General features: G+C 46.3%; 1 protein-coding gene and 1 long non-coding RNA gene across 2 annotated transcripts; one reads left to right on the top strand and one right to left on the bottom strand.

The window, feature by feature from the left end:
• Positions 1 to 219: 219 nt before the first annotated feature.
• Positions 220 to 22,707, top strand: LOC106861451 (solute carrier family 23 member 1-like). Its single transcript, XM_088165135.1, has 12 exons — positions 220 to 708; positions 4,446 to 4,595; positions 5,886 to 6,043; positions 9,067 to 9,226; positions 10,564 to 10,745; positions 13,954 to 14,074; positions 14,398 to 14,554; positions 14,741 to 14,994; positions 18,107 to 18,271; positions 19,075 to 19,183; positions 20,260 to 20,355; positions 21,337 to 22,707. Exons 1-12 carry the CDS (start codon positions 646 to 648, stop codon positions 21,603 to 21,605), a joined length of 1,884 nt encoding a protein of 627 aa, XP_088021261.1. The 5' UTR covers positions 220 to 645; the 3' UTR covers positions 21,606 to 22,707.
• Positions 5,081 to 13,960, bottom strand: LOC148223602 (uncharacterized). Its single transcript, XR_015803833.1, has 2 exons — positions 13,689 to 13,960; positions 5,081 to 9,506 (listed from the first exon to the last, which is right to left on the bottom strand). It is a non-coding gene; the product is annotated as an uncharacterized LOC148223602 (long non-coding RNA).
• Positions 22,708 to 23,300: the final 593 nt, after the last annotated feature.

The following is a 23,300-nucleotide window of genomic DNA, read 5'->3' on the forward strand; positions in this document are numbered from 1 at the left end:
TTGGTTGCTGCCATAAATAAATTCACACTAAAAGCTTCATTCTTTTCAGGATGTAATAGGAGTATCCTACAAGATGATAATGTTTGCACCTAAGCCAAAATACACAGTAGTTTACATATGAATAAGTGAAACTACCTACTAACTGAGTTTCCCAAAAATGACGACAAAGGTCTTCAAACAACCCACACAACCCACACAAAAAATGCAAGTTCCTGTTGAAACAGTAATGAAGGAACAAATTCCAAGGCTGTGTGGAATTGCTCCACACAGTTTAAATTACTCCACACAAGTTCCAAGGCTGTGTGGAGGCTCTGATATCCACCACCATCCTTACCTATAGAGGAAGTTTTTTCTGTCATCAGTTACTGATTCATTCCAGGGAAAGTCTGCTTTCCAGTTTGATTTGAATGCCGGTCCTCTAATCAACTGGAGAAAAGGAGTCACTTATATAAGCTAAAGAAAAGGAAACGCTCCTGCAATACAGCTCACATGAATAGCTAGGACTGAGCACTGTTTGGCTCCTGAAATCCGGCATCTGCATCTTCTCACCCCATTTCTTTAGGGCTGTTTTGACTGGAAGGAGTGGGAATTTGGGAGGCTTTCCTCTTCTGACTGATTCTTTTTCGAGGCAGTCAGTGAAGGCAAATGGAAGGCATGACCCCCTCTTCAGACAAAGATCTCAACAGGCTAGATAACTCCAGCTTTGTGGTGAGTCTGCTCTCTGAAGGGGAATTCTTGCATAAACAGGTGAAAACCCTGTGGAAGGAGGAGGAAGGGAAAGCCGGGGGCTTGGGCTGCTGCAATGATTCTGGTTTGTGGTTAATTCTGTCTCAGCTCTTATCGACAAGAATCCAAAGAATGATTTCTTCACTACACCCCCTGCTGCTGCTGTAGACTCAGCATACTTTCTACTCTCTGGGACCCTTTTAACTTCTTTTCTCTCCACTATTTATAAAATGATAATGTAGACGAATGGCAGCTCAAGGGTACCTGTACTGAAAAGGAGGTGAGCTTGTGGCTGTGTCCCTGGGAAAAGCGTTTTATGTATTAATTAGAAAAATTACAGTAGAAATTTAGCCTAGTAAAGACTGTGTTTCTTTGTCTTTTGGACCTATTTCCAGTGAAGTGAATTGTTAGAAGGATGGGTGAAGAAGGGATTTATGTGTAAGCTTAGGAGGGCACCCTGTAGAATTACAGAAGTGTAGTAAAAGCTGCAAATGATGTGCCAGTTCAGGGGTGTGTGGTACTCTGAGAATGCTACTAGCTATAACAGCCATGGGCAATGTCCATGACAGCCCCCTTCCTATCCCAAAGCAGGGGTCACCTCCATTAGAAACGAAAAGCTTTGCTTATTTCCTGTCAGCAGGTGTGAAGGAGTGGGGTTTGCAGGATGTTCTGCAAACATCTTGCTACCTTGGTACAGACCACCTGTCTGTGCTACCTTGGAGGAAACAATTAAACCTCCTAGTGTGCAAGTCCCACATTCCTTGGGCAGCTTTATGTGAGCTTGCTGTGTGCAGTGGAGGTGCTGTGCCAGCTGTGGGCAGAGCCTCAGGGAAGTGCTCAGAGTCAATCAGTTTTCTTTCATTATTTTTAACAGCCTCTCCATTTTAACTTGTTTTGCCATAACACATATCAGACTTATGAATTCTTATGGTTTGAATCACCCTAAAGAAGGCAGAAGACAAAGGTCTTTTACCTGTGGTTCAAGCAGTTCAGTTCCTGAGTGCCTTCCTGATGCACTTATTTAAGATGTGATTGAGGACCCTTATGCTGTGTCTGGAGCCTGAGACACATGGAAGGTGTACTGGTCTCCTGTATTCATGGGAGCAGCTGGGCTGAGAACCCTCAACAGCAGTTTCCCTTCCCTGCTCCTGCCTTGTCCTCCTGCCAGGCTGGCTGAGCTTAGAATGCAACCCTGGAAGTCACCTTCTCCTAAACCCTGCTCAAGCAGGGTTGCCCAGAGCCAGCTGTCTAGGACTGTGTCTAGACAGTTTTTAAATATCTCTAAGGATAGAGAATCCACAACCTCTCTAGGCAACCTGTGCAGTGCTTGGTCACTCTCACAGCAAAAATACTTTCAGATTTTAAGATGCATTTCAGTTTGAGTCCAGTGCCTCTGCTCCTTTCTTATCCTGTTATCTCCGCTCCATCCTTTTCCTGATGAGCTCTGCTCACTCCCCTCCAGCTCCTGGAGAGTGTCAGGCATTCATGTGATGGTCATGCGGGGCTGTTACTGGCACAGGCTCTGCCTGGCTGGAATATGCCTCCTGGTTAATACAGGGAAAATTGCAATGAAAAGAAAGGAGCTTAGCTGTCTGCCTAGCTTAGCATTTGTATACTCATGGTGTTATTCAGGAGTAGTTGTCCCCAGATAACTCCATGCATGGGCAGTATTAAGTACTTTGCTGTACATTTGTTAATCCATGGTTCAAGCTCTCTTGTTCCGAAATGAAAATGTCTGTACAGGGAGTTATTAAGGAACACCTTTTGCTCTTGAAGTCCATGCCCAAGTCCAGTTTGAATTAACTCTGCCTTCACCTGTCTATTTTAAAGTATCTGTAATGCTCCCCGTTTGCCTAGGCTGTATAAATACGCTGTGTTTGTTAAAGAGGCTTCTCCAGCACAGGTACCTCGTAGCAGAGTCTTGGGCTTTAAGTTGATTAAGGTAGTTTGTTTAAGTGGTACTGCAATGGAAACAACTTGAGCTGGGTGCTGGTGGGGAGGGACCTCGAACAAAGAAATTCATGAGTAATTACAGCATTACAACCTGAGTTCCCCATCCCTCACACAACAGCTCAGATCAATAACAGTATCAGGGTCTGGGGTCTTAGGGATTACATGGTCTGTTTTCAACAGCTTGACCTGAAATGGGACTTTGGAGACTCAGCCGAGGGAATGCAGACCTGGAGGTTTCAGGCAAATGAATTCGGTAATAATCTGCCACACCTGCAAAATTTACAACAGAATGCAACAATAATTTTATATCTCTGTTCCTGACCACAGCACTACCTTTTTGCCTCCATCAGTAGGTGGGCCAGGAGTGTTACTGCAGACACTCTGCTGTTGTGTTGGATATATTGGTGTCTTCAGGCTCCTGCAGGACTTGGGGGATAAAAAAACAAAAAGAAGTTTAGTGCAGACAAACTGATAAAGCTTCTCCAGGCAGCAGGTTGCCTGATAGAGCAGGGCATCTCAGCCCAGAAAAGCCCTCTGCTGCCAGAATGCTGGGGACTTGCTGGTTGGAGATGGGTCGATGAAACAAATACTTTGAGATCTTAATGAGCTTTTGCATTTGGTTCAAAGTGTTGTGGTTTCCCAGGCAGCCTCTCTCCATCGTGACTGTGTGTGTGTGTGTGCAGTGGGCTGGAAGGAGACACGGGCAACCAGGAGAATTTGCTCACCATAAAAGCTGTGGCAAATGAAGCAAAGCACTACTTTGCATTCCTTGGCAGAATGCATCTTTATATAAATGAACTCTGAAGGACATAAACTCTGAAGAGCTCTCTGGGAAGCCCTGGGGCTTGTGGCCGCCTGGGAGGAGACCCGAGCCTTCCTGGGCAGCAGTTTCAGCCAGTTCCTTCGGCATGGATGCTGGGGTTTCCCAGCTACTGGTGTCCCTGTGTTTCACCCAGCTCCTCTGCAGGAGCAGGGTTTTCTAGTAAGACAAAAGGCAAGTGTGTTTATCAAAGCAGAACACTGGTAAAGGTGAGCATAAGGAGATTGAAAGAGAAGACCAAGGAGATGAAATATAAAATGTGCTTCTACTCAGTAATTAGTAGCAACCAGGTGTTTTAGCATATTTTATCAAAAATGCTGTTTAGGTGGACTTGCCAGGAGGTACAGAGACTAGAGGACAGTGCAGCTTTCACTGATAAGCCCACTGCTCACTCTTCCTTGCTTCTGATTGCAGTTTCTTCATCCTTAACTAGATTTTAATGATATTAATGCACTTTGTCTGGATGTCCCTTTGAGATTAAGACACCCTCTAATGTTTCTTCAGGCCCAGACACACCAGTGCATATAAAAATTTTCCATATGTGTTTTACGCATCTTTTAATGTCCCCTATTTTTTTTTTTGTTTTTTTTTTGTTTGGTTGGTTTTTTTGTTTTATGTTTTGTTTTGGTTTTTTGTTTGTTTTGGGGTTTTTGTTTGTTTTTTTTGTTGTTGTTGTTGTTTGTGGGGGTTTTTTTTTGTTTTGTTTTGTTTTGTTTTGGTGGGTTTTTTTGGTTTTTTTTTTGTTTTTGGGTTTTTTTGTTTTTGGGTTTGTTTTTTTTTGGTTGGTTGTTTTTTGGTTTGGTTTGGGTTTTTTTGATATTGTGGCATTGTAGAAAGCTACACAGGAGGTTTTCCTGCCAGATGTGGAGTGTGCTGCAAGAGAGGCAGCTGCTGGGCATCTGCAGGGCCAGGCTGTAGCTGACAAATTGTCTCTCCTGTTGTCCAGGGTGAACATGGGAGCTCCTGCCATTCCTCACCAGCTCGTGCTGCCCGGGGCCCAGAGGAAGGTGGGGACACTGGCCACAGTGGGACCAAGCTTGGCTACATTGTCACAGATGTGCCTCCCTGGTATCTGTGCATCCTGCTGGGCCTTCAGGTGAGATGGGATGCAGGTGGGGGCTGGGAGTAGGTGAAAGTTACATGGTTGTTCAGCCAGTTAATTGGGGTGAAACCTGAATTTGGGACTGCTTTACTTTCACAGGGCTTGAATGGAGCTCTGAGGCTGGATCTTAGTGAGCTCAAGTCCTTTGGTCCACATCCTGAGCACTGACTATTATCATCACGCCCACAGCTCCATTGCACCCTTTGAAGTGCAAATGGTCAGGCAGAGTCCTGGGGCTGGGGTCAAATAGTTAATAAGAACATGTGAGGTACCTTGGCTGAAGATAGGCAAACATGTAAGGGCTTCTGAACTTCTGCCTTCCCATGGCAACAAAAGCTCAGTAGCAGGGCACACACTGGGCTGGTGTCTGTGCCCAGGTGTGTTAAATGTCCCAGTGCCACCAATGCCATGCTGGGTAGGGAGCCTGTGGGAAAAGAGACCTCACAGTCATTAAGATAATGACAGACTGTGCTTGGAGGTTGGTGGAATTTTGTACTTTATTTCCTTAAATGGAAATTTAGAGTGTATCAACCCAACACATCCGCATCATAATTTTAATAAAACACACTGTAGCAAATAAAGTGTGTTTCTGAGTGCCAGTAGTTCCACCACAGCAGTCCTGTGCTCCAAAGTGAGAGTGAACAACAAAGGTTAATAATTAAAACAAAAAGAGATTTTAAAAATTATTTTCAGATTTAGTCATTAACTACAGGTGATTGTAGAAACATGTATGTGACTCTTCTGACAAATACACTGCCCAATTCTTCCATTCTTTGGCATTCACTTTTTATGGTTATCAATAATTGCACTGTGTGAGAAAAGCTATTCATGTAAAAAAACCTGTAACTCCAGTGTGCCACAACTTTGTGGTTGCAAATAAGATGGACTGAAATATTTGCATTCACTTTGCCTGATTTTGCAAATCCTGTACCTCCATGTACCTTGGGAGGTCCCCAGCTTCCTGGAAAAGTATGTCCAACAGCTTTGTCTGGAGGTGCTGAGGATAAACTGGTTGTGTCTGACAGTAGCCTGGCAAGTCCAGAGCACTACAAAAGGTCTTTGGACTTGTAAAGGAGGAGGCATTTCAGTGGGTGCATTGCAATTCTTGTAGGTGCTCTGGAACAGCCCCTAACAAAGCATTAAAGCTGCCAAAAAAAAAAAAATAGAGAGAATGGGTAATGCTAGTATAGCCCAAGCACAAATCTGTGGGCTCTCAACAACATGGTAATAACATAGAGCCAGCTGTGTGTCCTTCTTCACCCAGTCTTTCTCTGTGGCTCCTAGCACTTCTTGACAGCCATAGGAGGTCTTGTAGCCGTCCCGCTGATCCTCTCCAAAGCGCTTTGCCTCCAGTTTGACCTACTCACCCAGAGCCACCTGATCAGCACCATCTTCTTTGTCTCAGGAATTTGCACCCTGCTGCAAGTCCTCTTTGGAGTCAGGTAGGCCAAATGCAAGAACTGGGGATGTGAGCAATTACTGTGTGCTAGGCCACCACCCTGTTGTAGAGTTTATCAGTGAGAGTCATTTATTACCCTCGGGCAATCAGGGTCCATGCCAAAGCACCCTGAAACTGCTGAGAGCTTTGCAGAGCTACCTTGCTGTTCTGAATTTTGCATATCCTGATGCTTCATACACCTTTTGTTTGGCTTATAAGGAATCTGTCCTCAAAATAATAGAGTATTGCAACACGCAGTAAAAAGTACCTTGCTTATTTCAGGGATCCTCCAGCTGAGCAGGAGCCTTTGGATTTGGATCCAGGGTCAAGAGAGCACAGATTCTACAGGAAACTCTAGGGGAGGGGATAATAAGGAGAAATTGAAATCCATCTGCCACCACTTAGAGACTCAGGGAAGAGTTCAGCAGTGCATCACACAATGTGATGCCATTTCCCATGCTCAGGGATTTGTGGCATAAAAGGTAAATCCTTTGCTGATGAGCAACCAGCAGTGAGATGAGCATGGAGTTGCCATTCAGCACCCAGAAAAAAAGTATTTAATGAGAGAGAGGAGTGCAAGTACTCCCCCTTTCTAGAAAGACCCTGTATCTTTGCTGACCTTGAATAATTTCTTCTATTCCCCTTGTCATGACTCTGGGCTCTCTCTCTCTTTCCACAGGCTGTTTTTTCCTCCAGTATGGCGGGAACCCATGTTTCTTGCTTCAAAGACAAAAGTTTCACATTCTTTGGCTTCTGAATCTGAGGGACTCTGGTTAAAACTTCTGCCATCAAATCACTGGTCAACTGCCAGCTCCACGAAATGTTTTTCCTCCTCCTGCTTCATTCACTACTGAAACTTTTCTATCTCTCTTAGTCCTAAGAAATGTCTGTAGACAAACTTCCTGAAGACTGCTACCCTTCTCCTACATTGTTATAGGATTAGTGGAAGAAGGAGGAGCACCTTGACCACAAAAATCAGAGAAACTGGTTCTTCAGCTAAATTCAGGCTGGAGTGCATGGCCATCGCTGCTGGTACAATTCAGGCATTCTGAGTTCTTCCAGGCACCCTCCAAATGTCTCAGTGAATTCCTGAGAGCTGTAATGTCCCCTTGCTCTCTGTTAGTTGGGGATGAAAGAGTAGCAGAGAGCCTCTCTCTCCCATGGCTGAATAGCTAATTGAGGTACAACAGATCAAATTAAGTGGTAAGGAGTTGTTCCCATGGGATAAACTTGAATGGTTTTTGCCATGCTGAGGGTGCAATTGCCTTGTTGCTGACAACCAGCTATAAGGCATGAGGACATTCATGAAGCAATAGCCAAGGGAAGAGCTGACCCACTGCAACCTGCAGCTCAGTCATGTTACACAGCATGAAAAAGCAGCAGTAGATCCCAGACAGTCACTGGAGACACTATCAGAGGCTCCTGAGAGGAGACACAGGTCATCTGCCATGACGGTGAGCCCTGCTTAGCAAATGCTTGGACATCATATATACTGATTATCAAAACATAATATTGCCTTCCCTATTTCTGCAGCTTTCCCTCTTGCAAACCCCACAGGAAAGAGTTCAGTGTGCCCATAAGCATCACCTTGGCACTCCATTTTCCTCTGAGCCGACCCATGCCAACATGGCCTGTGAAATATCATAAGGACCAGCACAGCAGGAACTATAAATCTATTGTTAGATTCTAAGTCATGGCCCTGGGCCTTCTCTGTTTTTTTTTTTGTTTGTTTTTTGTGCCTTGCCCAGGAAAATTGTTTCAAAGCTTTGACAGTGCTTCAGTTGTGCATGACTAGTCCAAATATTTGGTTTAGGTGACAGAGACATGGTCTGTTACAGCTGTGACATCTCTTACTTCAAGAATGGTAGAAATGCCTGTTTCAGGGAAGGCTGTGCCCTGCAAAAGCAGTCACCTGAATTGCTGACCCATGGCTTTTCTGGACAGATGCCATGAGAGCTCCTGGCACAAGGAGAGGTTGCTTTGGGAGTTCCTCCTAGGGGTGCTTTCTAAAGGGAGGAAACAGAGCCACCTTGGAGGTTTCCTCTGGCTGTTTCAGGGATGCTGTGTCCACCCTCAGGCAGCTTAGGATTTTTCAAGCATACTAGAGGAATGGTTAAAAAAATGTGCACTGCAATGGGGGCTTGTGTGGGGCTTTGAGGAGCCAGTCAGGCCTTTTAGGTCTCTTCATTTCCTCATGCATGGAAAAAGGCTGGTGTAGCTCAAAGGAACATTGCTCTACTGTATAAATCTCTGCATGAAGCCAGTGCTGAACTCCCCTGGAGATGCAAACTCCTTGCTAACCTGAGGGATTCCCAGAGGGAGAGATACTCCAAGCCAAGAGACATGTGATGTGTGGGGAGAGCCAAGGTCTCACCCAGTCAGTGCCCATAGATCCTTCCATGCAGGTTTCCTTTTTAGTTTCAGTGGAAATGCAGAAGAGGAATTGGCATTAAAACCCAGTGTGCTAAAAGCCAAGTCACATTTTCTGTCACGCTCAGACTGAGGATTACTGTGACATGGAGAGTAGTTAGTGCCTGTCCTTGTGTGCATGAGCACATTGTGAAGAAAACCAAAGAAGCCAAAGGGGACAGAGGAAAAAAAACTGGATATTGGCAAGACTGACGCTGAGCTTTTCTTCAGCATCTCACCTTCTTTCTTCCTTAGTCTTCTTCCCTCCACCAGTTTTTTCCTACTCTGTGCAGGTCTGTGGTCTCATCAGCCATTAGAAGCACTACTTTTTCTTAATGTGGGGTAGCAGGGTTGGACTGTAGCACCGCTGTGCCCCTCCAATGCTGGTATTTGAACCTCAGCTCTTACCCCACATCATTGCTTTTCCATGCAATGGGCAGCAATTCCTACCCATGGTCAGTGATGGTGGCCTGCCACAACAATACAGAAGATACTATCAGAGGCCATGGGCAGACCGATTTTTAAATTTATTTTGCTTTCCTTTCTCTCATCCTTATGGAGCAGAGTTTCTAGCATTCTCACTTGTCTTTTTTTTTTTTCCCTCTGTTTTCCTTCCAGGCTGCCTATTATTCAAGGAGGGACTTTCACATTCCTGACCCCCACCTTGGCAATGCTGTCTCTCCCCACTTGGAAGTGCCCTGCCTGGACACAGAATGCCACCCTGGTGAATACCTCTTCACCAGAATTCATCCAAGTCTGGCAGACACGGATGCGAGAGGTATATTACATTTTCAGTGGCACCTGCTCTGTATCAGGGCTCTTTGCTTTCAGTAAAGTGCCTGACCATGTCATGGCCACCACAGCTGGAGAAACTTCTCTTCCCAATGAACCTTGGCCCTCATGCTGTTGCAGCTTCCTAAGCATCTATTCTCTATAAAAAAAAGCAGGTGCTTCACTTCTGCTGAGCAGGGGACAAGCAGACCTCCTCATGAGATTTATGGTCCCTACAAAATCTCCACTGGTCCAGTCAGATTCCTTCTCCATAAAGCATGGTTAGCCTAGAAGAAAAAAGGCAGGGAAAATATTGTCAAGGAAAGAACCCTGTCTAGGCACAGGAACCCTAGTAAAAAAATGCAAGGCAAAACCTACTGTAAATATTAAGGAAAAGGGCATCCTTAGGTAATCAGAAGGGAGGAGGAAAGGTCAGGGGTCTCACTGCCTTATTCTACATCGATTACCTTTATCAGAGAAAGTGACTAAATTTGCCTCTGTTGATCCATTTGTTGGTGTGCTTTCCGAACCACTTGGGATGTGTTGAAAGCTCACTAGAGGCTTGCTGTGCAGCACAGGCTGCTCTCTGCTGATACACTTAAATCTACCACAAAGGCACTGCTGCATCTTCTTTCAGCCTGGGTAATTCACCCAACCCCTGTGTTTCTCTTCCCTTTGGAGCTGGGAGAAGGAAGGTGCTCAGCACCACAGAGGTCCCAGCCTGGGCTGTCACCAAATCTGAGGAGGCAGAGAGCAGCCTCACCCTGCTTGAAGCTGACACTGAGGTGAGCAGCATTTCAGAATGTAATTGCTGGCTCCTTGGTAATGACTGTCAAACACAGGGAAGTTCAGGGTGATAAATATGTTCCCAGAGTGAAACTGATAGGAAAAAAAAGAGGCTTTGGTGAGTCACTTGCCCTATCAATGTGCTGAAGAGATCCAAGCCCTTCCCAAAAGGGAGATCAGTAGAGACCATGGCCCTGCTCCCTTTTTTGGGGCAAGAGCTTTTCCCCTGTCTTGGAAGAGCAGGCAGGAGAGTGCAGGGCAGGTGATGCATGCTTGGGTGGCCCAAGAGGACAGGGAGGAGGTGATCTCTGGAACAAAATTTGCCCTGGTTGAGGACTAAATGCATCAGCCAAGGGGGGAGTTGCTGTGCTGCTGCTTTGGTGGTCCTTCCCACAGGTAATTCTCAGCCAGGTTTTACTGCTGTCAGCAGGAGGCCTCTGTGCCAGTCTGTCACTGGAGACTGAGCCTGGCTCTCACGCTGCATTTGCACTGACATGAAGAAAAGGCTCAACAACTGGAGCTCCCTCCAACCTCTGTTTTCATCCTCCACTTTTCCAGGTGCAAGGAACTATCATTGTAGCTTCTTGCTTTCAAATCTTCGTTGGATTTTCGGGCCTGATTGGATTTCTGATGAGGTTCATCGGCCCCCTGACAATTGCCCCCACCATCACCTTGGTTGCACTACCTCTGTTTGAGTCGGCTGGGGATATGGCTGGGCAGCACTGGGGCATGGCATTCATGTAAGTCTCACATCTCTGTGGGAAAGCTGAGAGTATACAAATCACCTGTCTCTAATATGAAACCAATCATCACAGTCTGTAGCAGAGTTCCACTGGGTTCAAGGTTTATTTGTTGAGCACCAACATGTGACAGGCTTGTGCAAGGCAGCCACGTGGCAGTCATTCTCCAACCTCCAGGAAGCTAAAGCCCTCAGCAATAAAGCAAAACCCAAAAATGAGTTTAAAAAACCTGATTTTTGTAAAAATCCAAAGTTCATAGGTCAGTAGAGATACAAGCCTTTCCCATATGTATGCAGTCTCTGTCACAGCTGTCTACACACACTCTTACACACCCATTATTTAAGTTTAAAAGACATTCCTAAAATGACAAAGTTACGCACTCAGAGTTAGGTATTCTATGTTGAAATAGCTGGTGCTTTATGTATTGTCTTCACATGAGTAGGAGGAATTGTTCTCTGCAGAGAGGGCCTAAGGGGGTCTGGAAAGGTCTATTTACACATGTAGCTTTGCAGCACTGAGTGCTCTTTCAGGGATGTTTGTGTGCCTGCCCTTGTGCATGACTGTAGACTGTAGCAAAATTTCCTTGGTTATTTCAGAAATGAATTGAAAAAGGAGAAATGACACTGCATGGTTGCCTTGCAGACTTGGCACCTTCATCTCCCTAATGTAGACTTCAGCATGAGATAGCATGCAATGGGAGTAGATTGTAAATCTCTCTATGGGCTCCCATTATTTGCAGGTGCTTTCAGAGCTGATTTTGGAGGCTTTGGACACAGGCTTGACTGTAGCCCTTGGAAGACAGCACACTGTTGGGAGGACATGCTCCAGTACACCTTTCCTGGTCTCTTCACCACTGTTTCTCCCATCATACTCCTAGCTTCTTGTCCTGTTCTCCAGCTCTGGTGATTTGTCCTAACCCCTTGGCTTAGCAAATGTGAATTTTCCTCTTCAAACTGTATGTCCTTGCCTGAACTATCTCCTTTCTCCACTGCTCTTCTCCAGCCACTAGCTCCTAACCTCAGACTCATGCTTGATCTCTTTGCCCAGCTGTGCCACTCCATTTATGGGGTCCCAGCCCTTCAGCCTGTGTCCCTGCTCTCAGCCCAAATCACCTTTCTGTCCTGTTCATTTCTGTCCCATCTTCTACCCATGATAATCCAAATCCTTTCTTTCCTTAGATACCTTAGCCCCAGCCTGATCATTATACTCTGAGCCATCGCAGATGTGTCCTCTTTTGCTGCCGTCTCCACACTCCACGGGTGTTAGTGAAAGAGGGAAAGCAGGGATGAAGAGGGAAACATGAGCCACGTGGACTCAGGCCTGCTGTTCAGCCCCACCACATCCCACAGCTCTTGTGATATAAAATTCCACTGTGGCCTCAGGAAACTTCTCTAGTGTGTGGTGACTCACTCTCTGGTGTTGATGCACATACAGTTAATCACTGGGCAAGGCTTGGACATACTCAAGTAACTCAGAATCTTTATGATCTGCAAATGCAAAAGTCTGAGATGTTTCTGCTGACCTGGAACCTGGAGTTGTTGTTGCAGACTGAGCATACCTGAGCAGATTTTTGTGAGGAACAACAACATCCTTCGCCCCAAAGAACAAGTTCTTCTAAATCTCAAATTTCTGCTCCAGGTCATATCGAGATCTTGTTACTGCTTAAGGCAAAATGACCTTTTCAATGCAGGTTATATGCTATGTCTCTTTCCTGAACATCACTCTTTGAAATAGGTTTGATAGATATTTTTCAAAAAATATTTGCCCTGAGGCAGACTTTTTCCATGGAAATTTTCATCCTCAATGGGTAAAGTTAAAGTAGAACTGTAAGCAATTGAAAATAGAGCTTGTTAATAGAATGTGTCAAGCAACGTGAATAATAAGTAGTGATACCTCCCTGAGGCAGATGAAGGTTCTGTGGTGAGTCATAAGGCTGCTGAGCACCTTTGTTCGTGCAAATGCACAAAATGTGCACTCAAACAGCCTCTGTCTGTTCTCTGTAGCATTAGAAACCACGAATGGAAACCAGTTCCTCCTCAGACTTTCTCCCTCCAGTCATCCAGAGCTTTGAATTGTGTATGTTGTGGAACGTCTTTGCAGAGAACTGAGGATAGAGTTTTCTTTGCTCTGTTGGAATTCTGCCTGTCTCTGACTATTGCACCTACAGTTGGTCACTTTTTCACATGGGGAAAACTACCAGTTTTCCAGTGAAGTCAGTGCACTTCAGCTGGTGCAACTGATTTCTCACCAAATCCTATCCAGATTAATTCACTCAATGTATAAAATTTAGATTTGCTATAAAATAATGAGCCCTTCAGAGGCCTGGCTAACACAGGAAATGTCCGTGGTCTTCTACTAGCTCAGCAACTGAAGTGGGATGCCCAGTCCCTGCCCTCTCTCCAGCTGTGGTAGCCCCCAGCTTCATCTGGTTGGCCTCTCTGGGCAAAAGGGGGCGGGCAGGCTGTGAGTGCACCCAGATGTGCTGCTGTTCACAGATGTGTCCTACACAAGGGATGGGAGAGGAGCTGAACCTGCAGTCACTTCCACCCGCACAAGCCCCGGGTGCTGCCAGGGACACATGGGAACAGCCCTGCCGTGGAGGGCCCCTCCATCCAGCAGCCCTCACAGACAGAGAGCCATGCTTCCCCTTCTTGGCTGGCTGGGAGGGCTCTTTGGGCACCATGTGCAGCCCCACAGTCCCACCACGGTTTTTTTCTTTCAGAACAGGGATGTGCACAGCCAAGCCAAATCCTCTTCTTTTACTCTGTGTTACAGGAGCTTTTTGCCCCTCAAAGAGCAGCATAGGTAAACCTGAAATCAGGAAACAAGAAATCCTATATTTCTAGTATATCTGAATTATACAGGCAGAACCTGAACCTTGCATGTCTGTCAGGTCTTACTTAGGAGGCATTTTTAACCTTTCTGCAACTGTGTCATACTTACAGAGGCACTATCTGCGGTGTCAGTCTTGAAACAATAAGGATAAAAGAGTTATTTGCAAATATGCAGTGCTATCAGTAGATTATGATGGAAAGTTTGTTCCACCTCCGGCTTGGTGGAATGGGGAGCCACCCTCTGCTGCTGAGAGCCTGGTTTTATGGGTCCTCTGGAGTCCTGGGTTTTTGGGTAGCAAGTCTTCACTTAATGTGGGGCCAGGTGGGCAGCTGGGCACCCACTTTGTTTATGGTCTCATTTTCCCTCCTTCTAGGACAATTTTTTTCATAGTTCTGTTCTCTCAGTACTTGAAAGATGTTGCTGTGCCGCTGCCATCTTACCAGAGAGACAAGAAGCGCCACTTCTCTCCCATCTACGTCTTCCAGATCTTCCCGGTACGTTGGGGTTCCTGCATACCAGGGAATTGTGACAGGGACTGGCCTCACTGGCCCCGGGCTCTTTCCACTCGTGTCCAGATGAGTTAGTGGTTCCCAGCTGAGCCTGTGTGGTAAGGGGCAGAGGGGGAAAAGCTCCCCATGGCCCTCATCATTGGGAGGGAAGGAGAGAGAGGAGGGAGGGCCACCAGGAGCTCCTGCTGCCTCTTTGGCTCCATTCCGTGCGCAGGGAAAAGGGTCGGGCGGGGACTCTGTGTCCTCCGCAGCGGTGCAGAAGACGCAGCCATGCCCTAAGCCGCCCCCGTGCTGGTTGTGCCGGGCAGGTGCTGCTGGGGCTGTCCCTGAGCTGGCTGCTGTGCTACGTGCTGACAGTGACCAGCGTCCTGCCCGCGGCCCCCAGTGCCTACGGACACCTGGCCCGGACTGACACCCGCGGCGACGTTCTGTCACAGGCGCCCTGGTTCCGGCTGCCTTACCCAGGTACCGCTGCCTCCCCTTCCCCATCCTGCCTCCTCCTGCTTGCACCTCCACGTACGACTGCCAGGAGGAGATGAAAAGTCAAAAATCAGGCGAACACCCACAGGCATTCCAGCTGCTCTTCCTCCCCCGGGGCAGATTTCTGGGCATGTGTGCCCCACCCACCTAAACCGAGCTCTTCACTTGCAGGCCAGTGGGGAACGCCGACGGTGAGCCTGGCCGGCATCTTTGGCATCCTGGCCGGGGTGATCTCGTCCATGCTGGAGTCCGTGGGAGATTACTACGCGTGTGCCCGGCTGTGCGGGGCCCCGCCGCCGCCGCAGCACGCCATCAGCCGCGGCATCGGCGTGGAGGGCATCGGCTGCCTCCTGGCCGGGGCCTGGGGCACGGGCAGCGGCACCACATCCTACAGCGAGAATGTGGGGGCCCTGGGCATCACCAAGGTGAGCCTCGCTGCTGCCGTGCCGCCCGCAGGGCTCCCCTGGCGTGCGTGTGCGGGAGAGCGGTGCACATGGCTGTGATCCAGCCCACCTCGCAAAGGAACGCTGGAAAACTGTGCCTTGGCACATCGGTGACCTGCTCAGAGGCTCTATAAATTACTTAACAGAGGTGGGCAGCGCTTCCCTTTCTCTGCTTCTGGCCTGCATAGGGAGTTAGTGCACTCACCCACCGTGGCACCTGGCCTAGGTAAGGCTGAGGAGACAGTGCTACATCTGAGCTAACCTGGAGAGGAGAGGAGAGGAGAGGAGAGGAGAGGAGAGGAGAGGAGAGGAGAGGAGAGGAGAGGAGAGGAGAGGAGAGGAGAGGAGAGGAGAGGAGAGGAGAGGAGAGGAGAGGAGAGGAGAGGAGAGGAGAGGAGAGGAGAGGAGAGGAGAGGAGAGGAGAGGAGAGGAGAGGAGAGGAGAGGAGAGGAGAGGAGAGGAGAGGAGAGGAGAGGAGAGGAGAGGAGAGAGGAAGGGTGAATAATAGGTCTTCAAATTCCACAATTTCTATAACCCAAGGATGGCAATCATGTGAAAGGCAGACTATTTATTCAGGGTTATAAAATGTGATAGCAAAGGTTTGTGTTTTTATGTCACTATAAAGTTTTGTGAGTCCCTCCAGTATATTAATTGCACTTAACAGGGAAAGAAATTTCCAGAGATAAGCTTGACAATCAGATCATAGATTTTCACTAAGCTTTGCAGCCAGAGGTTAGGCTGACAGATATCTAGCTGCTAACTGGACAGCATTTTCAAATCATTGCCAAGCAAGCAATATCATGCCAGAACAGCTGTGAGTCAGTAAATAAATGCAGTTTCCTTACATCTTCCATTCTATAATATTACTTATTTCACTGAATTTTATAAACCTCACTCACTCTAACCATCTTTCACACATGGCAGTGTTAGTGTTTGACTGAGGTGACTGACTCGAGCACCATGTCTGCATGGAGTCCAGTTTAGCCTATCACCATGTGTGCACTGTCTCTGGAAAGTCTGTGCATACTAACAATCAATTCTTTTCTGATGTGCAGTTTGCTACATACATTGTACGTATGGGATGCTGTCCAAATTCATAATTATCAGATTATAAGACACATATTCTTATAATATTTGCTAAGGCCTCGAGGAGGACATGCCATCCTTGCTGATTCAGGAGAGATATTTCCCTTGGATCCCACCTCTGCTCACTCTGTCCACACTTGAAAGAGCTGAAAACCTAGAGTGTCATCTCAGTCAATTTAAATCAGTGTAAACACTCCAGCTGGGACAGATGGGGATGCTGAGAGCACAAGGCAGATTTAATTTCTTTTTTTTTTTACATGGCAAACACATTTTTCCATAACAAATGGAAACACAAGGGACTTGTTTCCTCTACTTAAACGAAGATGTCTAGCACCACCTGAGAAGTCTTTGGAGATCTCAGATACATACAGGGGCTGATGGACGAGGCAAGGAGAAGCTGCTAGAATCTACCAAGATGCAACATCTTACGTGGCACCAGGCAGCAATATTTAAACTGCTTGATCAGGCCCAGGATGCCACTACTGAGAACTCAGTACATTTTAAAGAGAGGTAAAGGCCCCAGTCACCACGTATTGTGGGGAACCCTCCAGTTTCTTCAGCCTTAAGAAAGAGAACTGATTTTATTGTTTTCCTGACATAATTGAAACAAACTCTAAACTAGTGGCTTTGGCAGAATATGGTCACAGTGCTATCACTGGATTAGGTCTTTTGCCTTTAAGGCCAGCTTCATATAGATGGTAATTCAACATTTTAGCAAACTGAGACTCTGAATCCTTGTTCTAATCCTGGAACAAATAGATCTGTTGGCTTTTATTAATTAACATTTAGATGGTAATAATGTCCCAGGGTTTTAAGCCAAAGAGTATCAAAAACAATGAAGCACCTGAAGGCAATACATGATTTTGAAACTCCACACAAATCTTTTTAATTTAACTTTCACAATCAAGAAAGACTTAAAATATTTTAAAGGGATGTGTTTAAGAAGTTACTGAGAATGTTTTTGTTGAAAGCATTCACAAAAAGCCTGTCCCATAAGTAGACATTCTTCAGATATTTAAAGGGAGGGATTAAAATATTTAATTGAATTATAAAATGTTTGCAGAAGATTAGTTTCCCTAACACAAATATTGTAAGTTTAGCATGATTCTTTAGGCAGTCCAAGTTTTGATGTGGGCAAGGCACATCTTAATTTGGAAGTTTAACAAATATTGCTGCTTTCCTTTACACTTTCCATATAATGTCTCTTTCAACCCTTTGGCAGATACTCTTTTTCTTTCCTATTTATATGCTCTAGCAGACTTGAATGAAGGACATGGATTGGTGCTTCATCTCATCTTTGTTGTAGTGCTCAGCAAAGAAAAGGCTACCCTGACTCTTTCTAGGGGAAAAAAAATGAGAAAAAATGATTTTACTGAAGATGGATGGGTGCTGCGAGATAGGGACAGACCAAGACTTCCTCACTTCTTATTTCTTGACCATAGAAAGGATATATCAGATCCTAGAGCTCAGGATGGAGCAGCCAACCAGCTCTGGTCTCTGAAATTTTGGTCTCCAGGGAATGGAGGGATCATTGTGAGACACCTCATTGAAAGCCACTTCTGGATAGCAATCCAAACCCCGGTGGAAGGATTGTCCAGTGAATTGACTGGGGGTTTGCAATGCCAGGCTTGAATGTATGCCAAGATATTTCTAGGCTAAAGAAAGAATTTGAGGTGAGGATTACTGTGCTCTTAATTTAATTTTTTTAATTTCAGTTTAATAGAAAACTGTTGAAGTTCTGTCAATAGTAGGAGAGTAGGTATGGTGCTCTCAGAGTGCCTTGCATGATAAATATTTATGGTGCAAATACTGATGCTTCCCATTCAGCATCCCAGCTCTGTACTAGTGTCAGATACCAGCAGCTGTACCCGAAGCTGTTCCTGAACATGCCATGGAGTGCTAGGGCCAGAGCTGCATCACCTACCTGGCAGGCTGGCACTGGAGCCTGCCACCCCTCGCCTTTCTTTGCTGGTCAGTGCGTGACTGCCTCCTCTTCCTCTTGCCCCAGGTAGGGAGTCGAATGGTGATCATTTCTGGTGCCTGTACCATGCTCCTGAGTGGCATCTTTGGGAAGGTTGGGGCAATGCTTGCCAGCATTCCCATCCCTGTGATTGGAGGCATGTTCCTTGTGATGTTCGGAGTTATCGCAGCAGTGGGGATTTCCAATTTACAGGTAACAGCTGTGTCAGCACTGTGTCATCCCTGGTGAAGGGGACTTAATTTCATTGGAACAGAGAATCACAGAATAAGCTGAGTGGGAAGGGACCCATCGAGTCCAACAGCTGACCCTGAGCAGGACACCCCGAGAGTCACACCCTGTGCCTGAGAGCATTGTTCAAACACTTCTTGAGCTCTGTCAGGCTTGGTGCTGTGACCACTTCCATGGGGAACCTGTTCCAGAGCCCAGCCACCCTCTGGGTGAAAAGCTTTTTCCTGATATCCAACCTAAACCTCCCCTGACTCAGCTTCATGCCATTTGCTGTCACAGGTCATGAGAGTTAAGAGATCAGTACTTGCCCCTGCTCTTCCCGTCACGAGGAAGCTGCAGACTGCAGTGGGTTTTCCCCTCAGTCTCCTCTTCTCCAGACCCTTCACCATCCTTGTGGCCCTCCTTTGGACACTCACCAATAGCTTTACATCTTATTTTGTGGTGCACAAAACTGCACACAGGACCCCCAGCTTCAAGTCAGATTCTTACCAGACTGTGTCAGCTATAACCACATTGCAGCAAATGTAAACATTTATGTTGGTAATTGCTCTGGTAAAGATAAGGGGCTGTACCCAGAGGGGCTGAATCACAGTGGGCTCCCCAGTAAGGGCAGGGCTGGCTGGCACTGGGGACTGCAGGATCACAAATGCCCCAGCAGCACCAGGGCTGGGTCCATTCCCGATTCCAGTGTTTGTATCCCACCATGTCTCATGAACAGCAGTAATCCACAGTTTTATGCTTTTATTGTATGAAATTTCTCTGTGCAGTACACAGATATGAACTCCTCAAGGAACATCTTTATCTTTGGATTTTCTCTATTTGCTGGCCTCACAATTCCCAACTGGGCAAGCAAAAATAGTACGCTGTTGGAAACAGGTAAGAAGTGACATCAGAAGCATTTTCTGTAGCATAAAACTGAAGAAGGCTGATCAGAAAAATCTTTTAAAATAGTTTTTCCTCATAAAATGCTGAAACCCGTGCTTTGACTGTTGCCTGTTTTTTTCTATGAGGGCTGTTTTTGCCATTTGCTGTGATGCACAGCTCTGGTGCAGAAATCTCTGCTTTTGGTCAGCGACTGTACCTCAGCAGATTCTTCTTGGGCTAAGGATTGCAGAGCACTTCCCTGGGACACATTCCTGGGGCAGGGCAAGAGAATACTCCAGGGCTGAATCTTGGTCAAGGTTCTTAATGAATGAGGCTTTCTTATATGCTCATACACAATAAAATGCTGTGCTTTCAAAATGCAAGAGCATCCTCCTCTACTAAATTCTGTCAAGTTCACTTTATTGAAATGTCAGTTCTGCAACAGCTGGCCCTTTGCTGTGTCTTGTGTGACTAATGTCTTCATCACAAAGGCCAGAGTGTCCTCTCTCTTAAAGTGTATGTGGTGTGCTGGGTGGGCTGATTAAAGAGCTGGGCCACAGACCACATGCTCTATAGATGGTCAATCAGGTGCTAAGTGCCACTGGGCTTTGCTCATGGTCATCAACCCTCAAGGGGAAACATCACACCTGATGAACTTGTGGTGAAATCCCATGCGAAATATACTCAGATTTCTTTGGCAACTGAAGCTTGTGCTCCTTTAGGGTACTGTTAGGTGTTATGTTGTGGATGTGCTGAATGTGTTTGGAGCAGAAGATGGCTTTTTCTCACACGGTGCTGGGGTCTGCATTGTTAATAGGGTCTTAATGTATTTATGAACCATCTCCTTCCCACCATGGGTCTGTGAATAATCATGTAGAATAAGACTGTAGGTCTGAAACTGGCTGTGAGATCATTCTCCCTTCCACTGCCAAACCTTACACTCCGCTTTGGATTTGTAAATCTCGTCCAAGCAAGCCTAGTCCAAGCAATATGCAGCTTTCAGCCTCTTGGCACTAGAAATGTTGCTGGTAAAACAGATTAAAAAAAATCTTTCTGCACAATGATCTAAAGCTTTATTTTTCTGCTAGGAATCATCCAGCTTGACCAAGTGATCCTGGTGCTTCTCACCACTGGCATGTTTGTGGGTGGGCTTCTGGGCTTTATCCTGGATAACACTGTTCCAGGTAGGATTTGCTAAAATGAACTTCTAGTGTGTGCCTGTCCTGGGGTTTCCCTGGTACTTTTTTTCTTCATTACTTCCTGTTCTATGGATAGGAGTTGTGCCAGCAACCATGAAACACTGTGTGACTGCACTCCTCCCAGAGAGGGCTGAGGATCACTGAAAAGCAGCTACAAGAAGTGGAAGGAGCCAGTGTGTGCCAATATGAGAGCTGCTAAAACTGAGGCTGAACTAAAGCCACAGCAGTGGAAAGCAGTAGGAAAGGCTGGTGACCAAAGACAGGCCACCTGCAGCTGGCCCTCACAGGCAGCAAAGAGCCTTGGATTTTCATCTAGCATGGGGAGGGAGGGCATAAGAACAGGAGAGGAAACCCTCTTTTCTGCTGCAGAAAAAGAGCAGGAAGGAAGGACACTCTATTAACCCGATCCTGTTACTGTGTGAGGCTTTTCGGAAAGCCAGTCTCCCTTCAGCTCATTAATTTTCCATTAATTTTAATTTTTAATTAGCCTTCAATTGTCAGCTCCTCTGGGTAGAATTTACAGGTGCGTTCACTCCCTTTCCCAAGAGGACTTTGGTCCCACAGCAGTTACAGGTACTTAGGAGTTCCTTTGGCTAGGGTAAATACCTGTGACTGACTAGTAACTGCTAGCTAAATCCACTCTGAAGTGTCTGGCAGCTAACATCCAGCCTTGCTTCTGTTCTTGGATCTCCTATGGCAGATGAAAACTTCTTGGTATACATGATTCCCATGTGGGAAGTGGAGAAGGCTGCTTATCTGGAAGCTGTTGCAGGAAAAAGAATGTTGTCTGGAAGCTCGTTAGTGAATATTTGTAGAGCTCTTTGGATCTGGAAGGGTTTAAGTAGAAGGGATTTGTATTTTATGCTGAGTCTGCTGGGATTTGAGCGGTGGTGTGAGGCACGCAAAGGAGCCCTATGCTTGAACACTTGCTGTTTTAAACACAACAATCTCACTTTGCTGTTGCAGGAACACAGGAAGAGCGAGGGCTCCTGGCATGGAAGCAAAGCCATGAGGGAGGGACAGAGAGCTCTCAGCTGGTTTCCAAGGTCTATGATCTTCCGTTTGGCATAGGCACCAAATATTGCAATGTCTCTTGGTTTCAGTATCTCCCTGCTTGCCCCAAAAGACTGTCTTGTGACAACAGAATGGATGAACTGAAGGCTGCTGGGCAGAAAAACAGTGTTAAAGCAAGCTTAGACAGAAACTTTGAGATTCGTGCTGATACAAGGATATAAGCACCTGGCCTGCAAGTGAACTCATCTCAGGTCAGAAAGTGTGTCATCAGCCCCCATCATCTAAGCATGAGCTGGCAGCTGTTAGAGGGTGGAGCAGGAGAAGGATAAAATCTTCCTCTTCCCAGCTCTGCTGGCTGCACCACTGATGGCCTTGAGGAAATAATTTTTTCCTTCCCTCTTCCTGCCTGCTCACTTCTAGAAAGAACCTAATTCCTCTTCGAGGAACACCAAAGCCCAAGAAATGCCTAGAAAAGATGTTCCGTTTCCTTCCTTGCACTGACCCTTGGGCACCCAAAGGGGCAGCTATTCAGCTGAAGCAGAAGGGCTTCCTGTCCCCTGGTCTGGCAGCTGAAGGAGACAATGGAGAAGACATCCCTGATGTGGGCCTTGTACCACTCTGGGCTAATCTCCAGCACCTTAAAGCAACATTCACCTCTCAGCTTGTGCTTTATACCTCATCCTGGCCAAGGGGAAGGAGCAGCTGTATCAAAGTCATAATTAATCTCATTCCATATTCCCATAATTTAGCCAGCCAAATGAATGTTGCCGTTAGAGAGGCATCTAAAGTTAATGGTATGGATTATCTTCTGAACCTGTCTCTTCTGCCTCAGACCACAAAGGGACTCTAGAGACCTTAGTTAAGTTCTTGACCTGACAGAAAAAACCAGCTTCGCTGAAATGTATACCACCTTTGGAGTGCTGGGAGGAGTCTCAGGCAAACCAGTTTCCTGTGGGGCACCCAACCCTACAAAGATGAAGGAATGCTCATCAAATATATTGGACAAAACACTTCTGCTCGCAATCTTATGCATCCCTATGCTACTGCTATGTCCTGTGTATCCTTGATGTACCTGTTTGGTCTGGTGTGGTTATTGTGTGGTGACAAGCACTTCCCTGGAAAACAGGTGTGCAGGTTATTGCTCCTATTCCCTATTAGCTTCAACCTGTATGGCCACATACAATGTGATCACATGTGGTCCTGGTTTCTGATGGTGTGTAATAACATTGTTGCTGTAGCATAAGCTTGTGCTTACTTCACTGAGATTAATACTTGCTTTTTTGTAAGTATAATAATTAATAAATAATAAAATGTACACTGTAATTGTATTTCTCGGGTGGTTGCTGTAGCAAGTGGCAGGTGGTATTCAAAGAATCACTTGCAGGCCTGCACTCCTGTGAACGATGATGATGCAAGATGAGGGACCAAAGTAACGTGTTCTTCATCTTCTCCTTCACATCGTTACAATGCTTCTAGCCTCAAAGCAATGCCAGCATGTATAAATGAAGCACAGTGGACAGGCCAGGGAATGGCAAGGCTGGAGAACTCTGAAGAGCTCTTAAACCCAAACAGGACCACCGCACCCCCACTTTCAAACACAGCAGCATGGCGAACATTCATCTGGGGGTGCTACCACAGCCTCAACTGCAGGGACAGAAAGGGCTCTGTGGTGTTTATTCTTCCCTTGTACTTCAGTAGTCAGCTCCATGTGTTTTTACCTGAATATATCATACCTTTATGCACCAAGGCAATGCTGGGCCACAGTCCAGGCTTCTTGGACTCAGTCTAAAAGCTGGCTGCTGAAGATGGATAGCTAGGCATGCCAGCATTAGTATAGGTTTTAAAATAGAACTTCCATCCTTTCTGTTTGTGATGGCTGATAGCATGGCCACAACATAACCACTATCAGAACACAG

This window comes from Sturnus vulgaris, chromosome 5, assembly GCF_052056855.1.
Source record: "Sturnus vulgaris isolate bStuVul1 chromosome 5, bStuVul1.hap1, whole genome shotgun sequence".
NCBI classification, from domain to species: domain Eukaryota; kingdom Metazoa; phylum Chordata; class Aves; order Passeriformes; family Sturnidae; genus Sturnus; species Sturnus vulgaris.

What these genes read in the sequence shown, in the direction of transcription:
- LOC106861451 (XM_088165135.1), top strand. Translation starts at nt 646, where the DNA reads ATGGAAGGCATGACCCCCTCTTCAGACAAAGATCTCAACAGGCTAGAT. An exon ending in GCATCCTGCTGGGCCTTCAG is followed by an intron (nt 4,596 to 5,885) that starts GTGAGATGGGAT and finishes TGTGGCTCCTAG; the next exon opens with CACTTCTTGACAGCCATAGG. An exon ending in CCTGGATAACACTGTTCCAG is followed by an intron (nt 20,356 to 21,336) that starts GTAGGATTTGCT and finishes TTGCTGTTGCAG; the next exon opens with GAACACAGGAAGAGCGAGGG.